This window comes from Dromiciops gliroides, chromosome 2, assembly GCF_019393635.1.
Source record: "Dromiciops gliroides isolate mDroGli1 chromosome 2, mDroGli1.pri, whole genome shotgun sequence".
NCBI lineage: Eukaryota > Metazoa > Chordata > Mammalia > Microbiotheria > Microbiotheriidae > Dromiciops > Dromiciops gliroides.
Window position 1 is genome coordinate 53139404 of NC_057862.1, and position 16325 is coordinate 53155728.

Here is a 16325-nt window from a genome sequence, read left to right on the forward strand (position 1 = left end):
GTTAAGCCATAACCCAACAGAAATAGATTAGATATGTCACTATCTAGTTCAGTGCATTCTGAAAGTCTTACAAAGGGGGGAAAAAACCTGCTATAAAATTGTCAGTCTTCAAACAACCAAACCAAGTTCTTACACACACATGACTATAAAGCTCCAAAAAATCAAAATGAAAGTTTTACCCTGGGTTTCGCTAGGTCTTTAACAATTTCAATCTCAGCATCAGAAATTATTTCATGATAACGAACAATGCGAGGCTTGTCCCACTCATCCTCTTGTTTGGCTGGGGCCAAAATAAACTTAGGATTCCGATTTCCATCATGGTAGCGGCAGAACAGTTTCTTCTGTCTCCGAGGAGTCTGAGAATAAGATTGAAAGAGATGAGAAGACATGAAAAACACTGTGGAAAAAGTAGTTCAAAATTCTCTATGTAGTCCCAAAACTAGATTCTCTAAGTACTTTGTAAGAAATCTCAGGCCTTTAAGTGAATCAGTCACCTTCAATCAAAGCAGAAGCTGTGCATTTCTTTAGTGCAAGGCAGGGGAAATTTTCAATCTTCAGGAAAACACTATTCTTTGTCTTGTGAATAGCAATAATTACTCAATCACTAGAAAAGATACAGGGCTAAGTAAGACATTCCTAGCAAATTTAATCTACTTTGATGGGGGAAAAGGGTTCCTTCTTCTTTACATTAAAAACAACCTGGTTTTCAAAATGAAAAATGAATTCTGTTAAAAGTTTGTTGGTTTTTTTGTGGAGGAGGATGGCAATGGAGGAAAGAAATAGGTGTTTTTCATTAAAATAAAAATTCAGGTGACAAAGATTCCTTCATAGCAATTGGACAGCTTCCTTTTCAACCCACTTTCCCAAATAATTTCCAGATATCCTTAAAGTATCATGAGGAACAGAGCAAGTTCTAGAGGAATGGAAAAAAGACAAATGTTTTCATTTTCTTTTGAAAAAAAAAGATGATAAAGTCTGCAAACTATAAGCCTGTGCACTTTCATTCAATTTCTGGCAAAATTCTCAATCATATTAGGTGAAGAATGGCTTAGCAAACACATTGACAAGGAAGGGATGATCACAGAGTACCAGCAGGGTTGCATCAAGAAAGGTCATTCCAATTTGGAATAACTCAAGAAAAATCACAAAACTCTTCTTATTTGTCCCAGAAATTCTACTCATATGTATAAACCCCAAGGAAGTAGAAGACACAAAGAAAGTTCCCATACTGCAAACTATTTATAGCTGCACTTTTTTTCATGGAAGCAAAGAAACCGAACACAAAATGGATGCCCATCCATTGGGGGATGGCTGGGGGGAAAATGTGTATTATGTTATTAATATTATGTTATGTTGCTTTAAGAAATTACAAATATAAGGAATTCAGTGAAACATGGAGAAAATTGTATAAACTGAAGTAGAGAAAGGGAGTATCCACTAGGGAGTGACTGATACAATACATAAAAGGCATAGGAAGAGAACCATGTCAATCTAACCTTATTTCCTTCACTAAGCTGGTATATGAGGGTAAAGCTTAAGTTATTGTTTTTATTTAGGTTTTAGCAAAGCATTTGATAAAGTCTCTTTTGCTATTTTTGAGAAAAGGATAAGGAGAAGTAGGCTCTCAAAAGAGTAGAGTTAGATCAATTCAAAACTGGTTGAGTGCCTGGGCCCCAAGAATAGTCATTTAAATGGTTCAATGTCAACCTGGGAAGATTCATCAAATGCCTCCAGGGATCTACACTGTTTGACATCAGTGACTTGGATAAAGCACAGATGGAATAGCTTTCAAATCTGCACGTGTCAACAAAACTGCAAAGGAAAGCTAGCATAACTGAATAGCAGAGTCAAGTTTCAAAAAGACCCTTTATAGTCTAGAACCCTGGGTCAAATCTAAGCAGACATCTCTCATATCCCTTTCCTGCTCTCCAACCATGCAACCAACCCCCCACTATACTTCCTCATTACATCTCCCCCAGATTATATTAACAGTCTCAAATCTCTCCCCTCTATAATCCACTCTCCATAAAGTAGCCAAAATGATGGTCCTCAAGCATAGACCCTACAAAATCTCTTTTCCGCTCATAAACTCCACCCACCATTACCTCTAGGATCAATTTCAAAATCCTCTTTTTAACATTTTAAAAGCTAAGCACAAAATTCTGGCTAAGACTGTTGCCTGAAGGAACAGTTTCTACACATCTACTCTAGTAAAAACCTGACATTCACACCCAAGTACATAATGACCATGAAGTCTAATGGAAATATGCAATAAGTGCTTTTTCTACTTCAGAACTGCACCAAAAAAAAAAAAAAAAGTCAGCCAGAAGCCCTCAGGCAATGGAAAAAGAAACCAAGAGCAAAACCAGCAAGGCAAATAATTCCAAGCTCCTAGTCTTATGGGTCAGAAACAAGTTGTGGGCCTGTAAAGCTCTGTGTCTGGAGGAAGCAAGAATGGAAAGCCCATGATGGGAACACTGGAAGATGCAGGGGGCTGGCAGTAAGAAGAGGAACAGACCTCAGACTGGGACACCCTCCATGTCCAGGGGATGCTGAGGTTACCAGCACTCTGTTCTGAGTTGCCAGCTCTCTAGCTCAAAGATGCAGGGGGCTAGGAGGTGAAGGACTAACATGGGAAGTGGAGGTCAAGCAGCCAGTCCAAGGTGAGACCAAGCAAAGATGACTATCCTTCCCCGAGAGCCTAATCCTGGAACAAAGCTCCAATTCAGAAACTACAATTGGAGAAATGAATCTATCAATGAAGACCTCAACTAGTATCAAGATCTAACTCTATAGAAGGTAAAAGTAGTAATCTCTTCCTACAAACATCCTCCTAATTGATTTTTGGCCTCAAGTCTTCTCCTTTTCCAAACTATAGCTGCCAAAGTGCTATTCCTAAAATGCAGCTCTGACTCTTTTGGTGGTGATGTCAATGTCGATGATGATGGTGATAAATTTGCTGGCTTCATATCGCCTCTAAGATAAAATACACAATTCTCAACTTGGCATTTAAAAGTCTTCCACAAAGCAGTTTCCACTTCTCTTACAGTCTCATTTCATGCCACTCTCCTTCATACCACTCTCTATTCCACTGGCCTACTAGCGGTTTTCCACCCATGGGATTCCATCTCCCCACTCTGTGTTTTTGCAAAGGCTGTGCCTCATATCTGAAATGTCCTCTCTCTTGACCCCTCTGACTCCCCAGCTTCCTTCAAAGCACAGCAGAGGTGCCACCTTTCTATGTGAGGACTGTGCCGATTCTTCCCTCACTCTCACTTTCCATTGTTAAAGCTCTCTCTCTCTCTTTGCTCAAACTACTTTGTATTCCTATTATCTGTTTATCTATGCATATATTGCATCCCCCAGTAGAAAGCAAACCTCTAGAATCCAAGTCTCTCATCTGTGACTTTGTACACCCGGAACTTAGGCACAGGACACTTCACAAAATAGGCAACTTGTTTGACTGAATTGAGTATTTGTTCTATGCCACTCCAAGGACAAGGACAGAACAAGGACCAGTGGGAACTATGAAATGATGGCCACTCCAAACCAGGATGGGCTGCCGTGTGAGGTAAGGCTCCTCCCTAAGTGAAGTACACAAGGGACTAACATCCCCGGGGACCTACACTAGAAATTACTTAAATAACCTCTGTCATGTAGGCTAAACATGTAGGTAAACAACACAAATGTTAGTTTACAAATTTGTGGGGGTCATTTTCACTATTTATCATAAGAAAAATTTCTATTTGTGCAACCACTTTAGTATCTATTCTCTGGGTATAAAGGCGCTTTTGACCTTCCCTGTATGATGCTTTGAGAATCAATTTTCAGAATTTTCAGGTGACTCTCTCCCACCCCATCCCTCTCCCTCTCCCTCCCTCCCTCTCTCTGTGTCTCTGTCTCTCTGTCTCTCTGTCTCTCTCTCTCTCTCACACACACACACACATACACACACACACACAAGTTGGCTGTTCCACTTTACCATTTTGAGACCCTCCCCACGGCACAGCATTTCGTACTTCCTCCTTTCAGACAGGTAATCCTTGGCACGTCCCTTTCTCTTAGGAGCACTTTCCTGCTCAGGTTGGTCATTGGCAGTTTTCGTGGAAGATTTATTGGCATCTTTTTCTTTAGCCATTATATACTCAAAATATTTTAAGTTACCATTGGCTCTCTGATGTTCAGGATCTAGTGACACAGTAAGACAGACAGACCAGAGATGTTTGAGGATCAACACATAGTAATAACATAGCAGTGCTGAAGGAGAATCATTTACTTCTGGCTCACAAGTTCTACACTTCTACTCTGGGAATTTACTCAACTATAACTTCTTTGGTTAACAGTGAATAAAGTCTTACCCATCTTGGTTGTGTCCAGAACAAGAGAAAGGATTTTTCTTATTACAAAAAAAAAAAATCATACACAAAAAAACCCCCAACCCATCAGTATGTGGGATAACATCTACTAAAATCCCTCATTCTGGGGCAGCTAGGTGGCAAAGTGGATAAAGCCCTGGCCCTGGATTCAGGAGGACCTGAGTTCAAATCTGAACTCACTCACTTGACACTAGCTGCATGACCCTGGGCAAGTTACTTAACCCTCACTGCCCCACAATAAATGAATGAATGAATGAACAGGCAAGCAAATTAATTAATTAACTAATTAATTAATTGAATCCCTTATTCTGATTCTTCATTATACCACAGCAGTCACTCTGGGCTCCCAGAAGGCTATGCAAGTGAAGCACAGGTTTTGGTGGGTCACACAGTGAAGTACCATGACTTCAAGTTTGGGTCCATCAATGTCTATCAAAGGACCAAAGACTTAGAGGTCATCTAGTCCAACTACCTCATTTTACAGATGGTGAAACTGAGGCCCTTAAAAGTTAAGCGACTTGTCCAAGGTAATAAAAATAGTGGCTCCAAAGTTGGGTCCTCTGACTTCAAATTCAACATTTCCCATTACATCATGATGTCTCCACGGCTAAATTCAGAGGGACGAATTATCAGAATAGCTACATCGGGGTGAATTGTTTTCAGTAACTCTTAAAGACAATGTAGTAAGCCGCAGAGGGTTTGCAATCTGCTTGGTGAAAGGAGCGTCCCTCAGACAAAAATGTGAGATCTTATTTAAGCATGAAGAAAATTCTGGGCAGAGGTAAAAAGCAATGGCTGCCACCAGAGATAACCAAGAACAGGATCCAGCTCTCTCTGAAGTCTAGGAGCACTTTAATCCCAACATTCTGAGAAGGCAGAGGGAAATAAGTTAAGATCCTAACTCCAGATAAGCTAGAGGCCGGCAGCCACTACAGAAATGTTAGTCACAGCTTCCTGCTGCTTTCAAGGTTTAGGGGTTAAAACTTTTGAAGGGGAAAAACAGACATCACACAAGTAAGAACAAGTCTAGAAACCTGCATGTATCATCTGGACTATAAATGACTTTCTGACCGTAGTTCGAATGTTACCCGTGATACTTGTGACTCCAATTATTCTCTATGAAGGAAGAGTTCAAAGTGAAAACACTTTTTTGAATTTCAAGGGTTACTTTTACATTGTGCCATATGCTTGGCCAAATAACAGTTATGCATCTGCATAACAAAGATATTAAGGAGGAAATGTGAACCAGATTTCCAGTGAGACAAACTTCAGAGAACACTAGTGCTCTGGTTCTGCAGGAAGTAAACCTCGCTTCTTTTATAAAGATAGTAAAATTAATAAATATGGCAACCTAAGTTGAGCCACATGGTCTAAACCCCATTTTTTAAACTAATAAAATATTTAAGAATTAAACATTTATATTATATAATATAAATTATATAATTATTATATGTATATTATGTGTTAATCATTATGATAACTGCTTAAGGATTTAAACTATATGCTACATCTCTCTCATATCATTAGCACTGTCATAATTTATTTTAAAATTCAAAGTATTTACTTGCAAGTGAGAAAATCTATTTTAAACCAATATAATTTTGAAAAAAATATGTCAAAGAAAAACCCCACACCAAACTTTATACCCATAAAAATTAGGAAGCAGGCTGTAATCAAATATAGCATTAGTTTTAGATTGAATAAGCCATCTTACAATATGATTATAAAATTCCTTGAGAGACCAGGGCAGAGGGGGCAGCTAGGTGGCGCAGTGGATAAAGTACCAGCCCTGGATTCAGGAGGACCTGAGTTCAAATATGGCCTCATGCACTTGACACTTACTAGCTGTGTGACCCTGGGCAAGTCACTTAACCCTCATTTCCTTGCAAAAAAAGAGAGAGAGAAAGAGAGAGAGAGAGAGAGAGAGAGAGATAGAGAGAGAGAGAGAGAGAGAGAGAGAGAGAGAGAGAGAGAGACAAAGAAAGAGAGACAGAGACACTAGGGTAGAGAAACTCAGGCAGTCTTTAACAGAGTGCTGCTGTCCAGTTTCATCAAAACTGATCTCTCTCTAGAAATTTCTCTTGAGAATGTGACAGGAAAGAATGGGCAGGCAGGCACCTAACTCTGAATAGGGCAGGTCAGGAATAACTTCAGAAGAGGATCAGTTCCAACCTACCCAGTTCAAGAAGCTTCTTGGTGAGCATGAGTGCCTTCTCCAAGTCCCCTTGCTGGTACACGGCATAGCTCCAATAGTCTAAAACTGAGACTTTGTCGAGGGGAGACACTTCTCCTTCTTCTAGTTGCTTTAATGCTTGTTCCATCCACAGCTCAGTATGGTAGTAATCAGCTTCTGTATATGCTATCTTGCCCAACTCAAAGCAGTCCTCGGCTGTCAGAGAAGACTTGTGTTTTACTCCTGAAAAACGAGCATAAAAAATACAAAGAATCTTATACCACAAGTATCTATCCTTCTATTTTCCGCAACAGAATCTTTTAAGTAGGTACTACAAGTAACATTTTTTTCCTTAAGTTCCTAAGATGTTTAATAGATCTCCTGGAGTTAATATGCCACCGACATATCAAGTAATTAAAATGTGTGGATTATCTAAGCACAGCACCACCATTTTGTTCCTCTTAATTCACATAGGGAGGTCTGACACTAATATAAAATGTTATATTTTCTAGATATGTAGCCCTTGCCGCCTCAAAGAAGCTTGAAGGCAAAGGGGAAGATCCCTGTGTTTAGAAATGATAAACTGGATCAAATGGTCCAACCCTCTCACTTTATAAAGGGGGAAACTGAGGCCCAGAAAGGTTCAGTGAATTGCCCAAAGTCACAAAAGGAAGCACACATTTTAATAATACTTTAAAGCTACCGAAATACTTTATGTTACATTATCTCTTCAACCCACCAGTAAGGTACTATAGGCATCCCTATGCCATAGATCTGTTTATAGATTAGCATATCTATTTATAGATTATTTATTTATAGATCAGCAAATGGGAACTCTGAGAGATCAATCCCATGCCAGCCCCCTTCTCACTACACCACAGAGACTCTCCTGGGAGGAGCAGGGAGCAAAAGGCAAAGATTCAAATCCAGACAATCTGATTCTAACACCAGAATTCTTCCCATTGTCCTTGGCCGCCTCTCCTCAAGACCAGTATCAACATACCAAGACGGCTCATTTCTGAAATAAGGTTTTCACTTGAAGAAAAGGCTGTTCCACAGGGTCTTTTTGTGAATGCTAAACAAAAGGCCTGCAGAGAAAATTATGTATTTCCTTTCTGTTGCTATAATTTAGTGCATATCAGGGAGAGAGACAAGATGCATAAACCCCAATGACAAAGAAAGCACATCTCGCATGTGAGAGAAGACAAGGAAACAAAAACTGTTTCTGTATGTGCTCACCATGATGTATACCCGCCCCCCCCCATCCTAGGAGAGAAAAAACTAACTTTAGAAGAAAGCATATATGCACAAAGGGAAGGTAAAATGAGAAAAATCAGCAAAGGCAGTCTAATCAGAATTTTATTTGGGGAGACAGGCAATTCTGTATCTATTAAAGAAACTGATTTTTACAAAGAGGGTAAAAGAGTTTACAGGAGTTTAAAAATCTCTTTCAAAAAATCTCTTTAACACAGCCAGCATCTAGGATTAAATATACATCAGGAACTCACTGTATCTAGGTTTGCCATTATTTTGTTTTGGAGATACTAGGTTGAAAATATCTTGAGCTAGTTCAGAATTGTAATTTAGTCACAAGCTATGAAATTATGAAACAATATATAACTTCTAGAGGATGGTATGTTTTATTTTTCATCTTTATCCAGTTATGGACAGAAATTGAACTAGGTAGATAGAAATTAACTATCAACATAGCCCTCAGAAGCTATTCTTGAAATATGATAAAGAAATATTTGTTTAGCAGCTTCTCATGTTGATTTAAACCTAGAAATAAAGTTCAATTACATTATCTGTTTCCAGGGAAGAAACAAATCAAGAGCTGGCAGGAGTCTTACAGTAGAACTAAACTCATTTTGCTAATTGTTTAGCATTTGTCATTCCCTACTCCTGGAACCTACAGGGAACCTAAGGCCTTTCTAAAAGAAATTAAGAAAATGGTTGTGTACTCTAAGCCTAAAAATAAAGTTTCTTTTAGGCTCACTGTTTACTTTTTAAATCTTTGTTTATAGGATATTGAAGTGACCTCAGTAACAAAATATTAACTACCAAACATGTAGTTTTAAGATAGTTCACTTTCATCTGAGAAAAGGTATGAAAATTTCAATTCAACTCAGCAAGCACTTATTAAGTTCTTATTGTGTATAAGGCACAAGACAAAACCACCAGTGGTCCTCTGCCTTCAAGAAGCTTGTGTGTTGTTGTTATTGTTGTTCAGTCGTATCCAACTGTCTGTTGACCCCATTTGGGATTTTCTTGGCAAAGATACTGGAGGGGTTTGCCATTTCCTTCTCCAGCTCATTTTACAGATGAAGAACTGAGGCAAACAGGGTTAAATGACTTTCCCAGAGTCACATAACTAAGCTAGTAAGTGTCTGAGGGTAAATTTGAACTCAGGTCCTGCTGACTCCAAGGCTGGCGCTTTACCCACCATACTACCTAGCTGACTCAAGAAGCTTACATTCTACTAAAACTCTTCAGCGATTCCCTAAGACTTCTGGGTCACATACAAAATCCTCATCATAGCAAGGAAAATATCCCATGCCAAGGTGGTTCTCACTGGTCATTTCAGACTTCTTTCCTTTTAAAAATAATAAACATTTTTATTTACAGTTTTGAGTTCCAAATTTTATCCTCCTTCCCTCCCTTCCTGTCTCCCCTCTCTGAGGTGCCAAGCAATCAGATATAGGTTATACATGTGCAATTATGTAAAACATGACCATATTAGTCATTTGTACAAGAAAGCTTGAATGACTCTTTCCTAAGGGTCCATGTTCTCTATACTCCCAGTCAACCTGGCATTTTCCACGGTCCCCTGAACTTGACATTCCATCTTCCACCTCTAGACCCCTGCACTGATGGTCCTCCCATGTCAGGAATGTGCTTTTTTCCCTCTTCTTCCTTCTCCTCTTCCTTCCTCTCCCACCCCTCCATACAATATCTAGCCTCTTTCACTCATTCAACAAGCTTCAATTAGATACCTATGCGCCAAGCATGTGCTCAGTTGTCAAAATACAAAGATAAAAACTATCCTGGCACCCTCGGGAAGATTCTATTCTACTGGGGGGAATAACATGTATCCAATCAAAAAATAAGTACAGTTTCTGGGGGAAACATCCCTGCCAAGTGGAGGGAGGGGATACAGATAAGGTGGCACTTGATCTGGGCACTGAAGAAGGAAGCTTGGTGTTCTAAGAAGTACTAGTGAGTAAAGGGCACACTCCAGGTATGGGAAACAGTCTTCGCAAAGGCACAGTGTGGAAAAGGGACACAAAGGAAAGCCAAAGGCCACAGATGGACCAAGGGAAGCTGGAGCCAGATAGTGACAAACAGGGGAGTTTGTATTTTACCCTAAAGGCAAGAAGCAGTCACTGCAACGTCTTGAGGAGGATCATGATCTCATCTGAAGAGAATTTTTAAAAATGATCACTTGGGCAACTATGTGAAAGATGGCTTAGCAAAAGGAGAGACTGAGGGCTAAGAAAAGGTAGCCAGTCATCCAGGAGAGAGGTGATAGGTGATGGGCGCCTAAGCTAAAGTGAATGGAGAGAAGGGGACAGAATCAAATCGAGAAGCCTCGGGGCTATCTCCTGAGGAAAGCCTTTGTGATTTCCTTCCACTGTTTGCATTCTTTCTTGCATTATATTTACTTACCTGTGTCATAAAATGTAAGCTTCTTGAGGGCAGGGATTTTTGTTTTTATCTTTTTATCCCCAACATCTAGCACAGAATAGGTGCTTAATAAGTGCCTACTGAATTGAATGACAAGTAAGAAGTCTGAAAATCCAGCATTAAGAACTGGCTCAACATAGGAGGGAGATAGATTTTTGAAAGTAAGTGTTGTGTGCATATACACAAAATAAAAATCAGATCAAGGAAACAGAAACCCCAGAAAAAGGGCCTAATGTTTTAAGAGGCTAGCATTTGATATAACAAATGCTAAGAACCACTGCGTAATGGAATCACTTGGTTAAAAATTGTTGAGAAAATTGAATGGCCATGTTAAATGTTTCAGAGTCTCACAGGACTCAACATCACCACCTACCATGAGACTGGACAATCAGGGAGGGTCCGCACAGCTGAATCACCTGCCTTCCTCAACTGACTTTTCTCCAGTCACAGATAATCTGCCTGAACTCCTTCAATGGTTAGCATATTCTCACTCAAGTCATCCTAGACCCATACCATGATTCTATACCCCTGGCTATTATTGTGCAAACCCCATTCCCCACCCACTTCCCACTCCCTTACTTCCATCCCCCTCAACCCTATGACCTCAGTTAGATCTACCCATCCCTTCCACTGTGCTCTCCAGAAAGCAGGCTCCATAGTTGGCAAACTTGCTTTCATCTTAAACTTTTCCCTTTCTCACTCCTTCTAGCTTTTGGCACTCACTGAAATTTGGCTTCTTCCTGATAGAGCAGCACCCCTGACCACCCTTTCCAGGACTTACTCCACTGAATACAATGCTTGGAACAAAATCAACACTTAATAAACTCTTATTGATTTGGTTTACTTTAGATCCATATAGAAAATGGTGGGAGAGGGGGAAGAAATACACAAAAAATGGGAAGGAAAGGCAATAGTATGTCAATTGGGGTGAGAAAAAAAATGTTTTAAAAATGGAGAAATTATTGATCTAATCTAATTTTTAGAACAAAAAGTACTACCTATAAAATAAGGAAAAGAAATGGGTTGGGAAAACGATACTTCTGGTAAATCCATCTGATAAAGATCTCACGTTTAGAGTTAACAGGTAGTTGAAAAGTAATATCATTCCCAATGGAGAACTGGTCAAAGAACCTCATGGCAACTTTTTTTTTTTTTTGCAAGGCAATGGGGGTTAAGTGACTTGCATAGGGCCACACGGCTAGTAAGTGTCAAGTGTCTGAGGCTGGATTTGAACTCAGGAACTCCTGAATCCAGGGCCAGTGCTTTATCCACTGCACCACCTAGCTGCCCCCGAAGACAACTTCTGAAAGGAGAAATTGTTAATAAGCACATAGGAACAGTACTACACCTGGAGCACATTACCCACCCATCAGACAGAAAGGAGCATCTTTTGAAGTTCACAGTATGGAGGACATCCACACTCTCTCCCTTAAAACTTCAGCGCTGGCTGACATATAAGACTGGAGTAAATGATGCCTTCCTTGCTGCTGGCGAGACATCCCATACTCCAAAGCCATGGGGATGTGAAATCCCACCAATCACGAGCTCCAGAGTCAGAGCCTGCCTTGGGAGTGTCAGATGGGCTGTCACCCTCCCAAGGCCTCAGTGATCCACTTTCTACACAAGGAAATGACTCTATACCTCAATCTCTCCTCAGGGCTTAGAATTCCTTCTCTTGTGGAACAGGAGGGAGAGGACGGCATGTGAAGCATGGTCACACACAAATGTCACCATATTGTCAGTGTGATACAATAATGGGACTTGGCAGGTGCCCAGGGCCCCACCTGGAGAGTGATCTGGAATTGATTGAATTAGGTGAGACTGAGAAACTGAGAACCTACTTAAGGTTGAATAAATAGAGACCACACCTGGCTGGCCCTGGTGGGGGGGGGGTGGTTCTCAGAGGCTGTAGACTATGACATCCACAGGAGACCACCTTCAACCAATCAGTTTGAAGGACTTCCCCTTTCGGGGAGGGAGACAGGAAGTAGGAAGGTGAGGCTCACTTGCTGGATCTCTCTCTTTTCATCCAGGATATCAGCTTGGCAGCAGAACTTCACATGGGCTGCTAGGAAAAGACAAGGTTTCTCTCGGGCTAGACCAAATAGATCTAAGCTAGGGTTTTCCATTATATAAGGGATCTGTTCTTAACCTCTCTCTCTTCACTAACTTCTAATACACTTTAATAAATACTTAAAATCCTAAACTTTTGCTGAATTTATCAGTAAATTTTAGCCAGTTTTGCCCCCAAAACTGGGGGGGGGGGGGCAGGTTAGGAGCCACATTAGATTTTAAACATCACGTCACATTCACTCTTTGTGCACGAGGTCTACCGTCCATATGATGATGATGCTCATTCTGGAATTATGCCTGCTGCCCAGCTCACAATCATTAACCAATCTTAGCTCAGTGCCCAGCTGGGATTAAATTTAGAAGATATCAGTTTGTCTTACACATCTCCTTCACCTCCTGCAAACAAATCAATAATTCCTTCCTCATCAAGCTCTATCAGTGAAGATCATCCAAATGAGAAAGAGCCACTGGAGAAAGAAGAGAGGCTCTAGATTCTGGCAAAAAACACAAAATTCCAATGAAAAAGAAAGATCCCAAAGAGCCACAGAAACCAGTGTCAGCATATGCCCTATTCTTCAGGGACCCACAAGCTGCAATTAAAGGTCAAAGCCCCATTTCAACCTTTGGAGAGTTCTCAAAAACAGAAGGATCAATATGGGACAGCCCTGGGTAGACGACAAAAGCAGGGATGTGAAAGGAAAACTGAGGCTGCCAAGAAAGAATACTTGAAGACACTTGCTGTTTATCAAGCAAGTCTTGTTTCCCAGGCTGCTGCAGAATCAGCAGAAGCACAGACAATTCGTTCTGCACAGCAGGCTCTGGAATCTACTAATTATCATCCTCCCTTCTCCTCTTTCTCAACATGCACCAGTGTCAGACTCATCCACAGTCACTTCCCAGGGTAATTGCTCCTAACCCCCTAACCACGAGACTGCCAATGAATCAGATTGTAGCTTCCATTACTATCTCCGCCAATATGCCAACAAACACTTCAGCCTCAGATGGGAACAGACATGGTTGCCAAACCATCTCAGTGCAAATCCAGCAGCAGCTACAACAGATGCAGCAACATCAGTTGCATCAGCAAATCCAACAACAAATGCAACAGCAGCATTTTTAACACCACAGGCAACAACAGAAATGCATCAGCACCAACACATCCAGCAATTCCATCAACAGCAAATGCAGCAAGAGCTATGGCATATCCAGTTGCAACAGAAACTCAAGCATATCAATCTTTACATTCTTATTATGAATTAAATGTGAAGACTAAAGAAAGTTGCAGCTAAACACAAGGATGTTTCATATTCCCTTATATGGGAAAAATGCAAATAAAAGCAAGAAAGCACTTTTCATGGGACACTTGGTCATGTCATCTTGCTGTACCCACAACATACATTTGCAAAGTGACCACTATGAATTAATTGTAAATCTATTGCAAAGAGATCAGCAGATAGAGAAATTCTTCAAAAAATTCATTGAGAATATACTGGAAAATGAATGTGGTGCAAAAATCCCTTATAGAGACTTTCCAAATTACATCAACATTAACTTCAATATGGCGACTTAAATACAAAGATGTATAAAATGGAAGACTGTGCAAAATGTTCAAAAACAATTGAAGAATAAGAAATAAGAGGCATAAGACTTGTAAGATTATTATATTAAAGATTATTAGGAGAAATATTAAATATATATTATGAGTATATTCTTCTGGAAGATCGTCAGGAGGCAATGAGCAAGGTGAGTACCAAATAACATTACAAAGAAATTAATTATAATTAGTTCTATTTTGGCAGATAGGAAATAACTGTAGCAATCATTGCTAAATCAGCTTTATATAGTTACACTATTGAATTAGAGAAAGCTCAATATCAATACCAACCTAAAATAATATAAATAAAATATGATTTTCAATTGAGACGATTCAAAATCTGATCTATTTTTTTTTGTTTTTGTTTTTTTGGGGTTTTTTTGTGGGGCAATGGGGGTTAAGTGACTTGCCCAGGGTCACACAGCTAGTGTCAAGTGTCCAAGGCCAGATTTGAACTCAGGTACTCCTGAATCCAGGGCTGGTGCTTTATCTACTGTGCTATCTAGCCGCCCCTATCTGATCTATTTTTAAAAGTTACTATCACACAAAAAATAGATAAAAGAACAGGCATAAATACAGACTATTATCATTTCCTAAGCACATTTAACAGATGTATATCAATTGCCACAATGAGACAAAAATAGCCTATAAACCTCATCAGCTACCATACACTTGCTCTTTCTTACCAGGTAGCAAGATTTGGTGATCAAGGAAACCATGAGAATACAAATTCATTTGTGAAATATTACAAAGGAGTATGGTGAAATATTATAAACAGTAGTGCCTCATACAATGAGAAGTCTGGAAGAAAAAACAAGTCTACAAAAGTTTGACAGGACACCAAACTAAGACAGGACATCCCAAGGACATCTGAACACAAAACAAGTAAAAGGACAATAAACAAAATAAATTAAAAAGATATTATCAAGAGAGCTCTACAACAAATTTTTCTATCAATGATAGTGGAAACACTACATTTGGACCCTAATATCCCTGATGTATTGCATGAGAAGTAAAAATAGCTCCAAAGGAAACAAAAATAGGAAAAAATAGCTGGACCAGAATAGGCAATATAGAAGGGGGTCCATGCTGGAGGTAACACAATTTCAAGGACAGTGTTGGATTAATTCTCAGGATATAAGAAAGAGCAGAATATGCCAAACGCTTAGGGGGAAAAAATGCCATGGACCTATTTTCAAAAAGGGCATCAGAGAAAATATCTAAGCTGTCAATCCATATGCCTATTTTCCCACCTCTACAAAATTTTTAGGAGAATAATCTGCATATACACTGGGTTAATCTTTCAGAAAGGTATGAAAGGAGAAGAGGTAAGCTTTCATAAATGACAGTCAAGAGCAGAGCAGAACTTTATAGTCACACAACTGCCTGAAGTGTATGGAAAAGACAAGTATGCACTATGCTTATGGTGTGTTGAATATAAACAAGCATTTGCTTCACTACAGCAAAATGCCACCGTCTTTACATGCTTTCCTCTTCTAACAAGCAAGCCTCCTCTGCATGTCAAGACTGCTTAAAAGGTAACAGATAAAGTTGTTCAATGACACTCTGAATATGAATATACAACAAGGCATAAAAAAGAAAAAAATAAGACATCTGCTTGCCAAAGCTGTCTGACATCATGTAAGATGTTCAGCAGAGAATTCAAATTGAGGGATTGCCTATGGGTGGTGAGTTCCTGCAGAGATGCCTATTTATGGTTGGCATTATATTAACTAAATGAAGTCCCAGAATGTTGCAGTAGGACCTCAATGAGAGCTATTTTCTCACAAGCTCAGTCTATTCATATAGAAAAAACCAAGTGGACGAAGAAAGTCTATTGTCCAGATAGACAATTGTATATATGACCCATAGATCTGGTTCATCAGTGCATTTATCCTTGACAGACTCTGATGTTGGACAATGAATTGAGCCCCAAAATGAAGAGAAAGAAAGCAGCTTGGACTGTCCTGGGAAAAAGGCAAAGCTCCTTTCCTAACCCCAGGCTTTCCATGAGGGCCCATCTTTTCAATGCTAACATTCTAGCAGATTTACTATACAGCAATGAGACACACACCACAACTTCCTCTGAGAAGTTAAAAGTGAATATCACAAAGAGAACAATGGAGAGGCATATGATGAAGAAGAAGGGTCTGAAACAGAACCAAGGAACTCCTATGAAAAACAAGAGTAAAGACATCATCAAAGCAGAGAAGATGGGTTGTTCATGTGGCAGGAATGCCGGCTGACAGGTGGATAAGCAGGGTGTCCCCTCCCTTTCCCCCAATGGCAAAAGAAAGCAATGGAGGCTTCCTTGTGCAAACTCTTGAAAAGTTAGGAACAAGAGTTACCCAGGACAGAGGAGTGTGGATAGGGATGATCTAGATTACTGGCAGGAATTCCTGAATTAAGGAAACTACAGATCCAT

General features: G+C 39.8%; 1 protein-coding gene across 4 annotated transcripts in view; it reads right to left on the reverse strand.

Annotated features, from left to right (window-relative positions):
* Nucleotides 1-16325, reverse strand: part of P4HA1 (prolyl 4-hydroxylase subunit alpha 1) — a 63741-nt gene that overhangs the window by 17426 nt on the left and 29990 nt on the right. For all 4 annotated transcript variants that reach the window (XM_043985192.1, XM_043985190.1, XM_043985193.1 and 1 more), the window contains exons 6-8: nucleotides 6553-6792; nucleotides 3983-4188; nucleotides 180-356 (exon numbers count right to left, since the gene is read on the reverse strand). In XM_043985192.1, the coding sequence (XP_043841127.1) occupies nucleotides 180-356; nucleotides 3983-4188; nucleotides 6553-6792 (623 nt within the window). The remainder of the gene's footprint in view (nucleotides 1-179; nucleotides 357-3982; nucleotides 4189-6552; nucleotides 6793-16325) is intronic.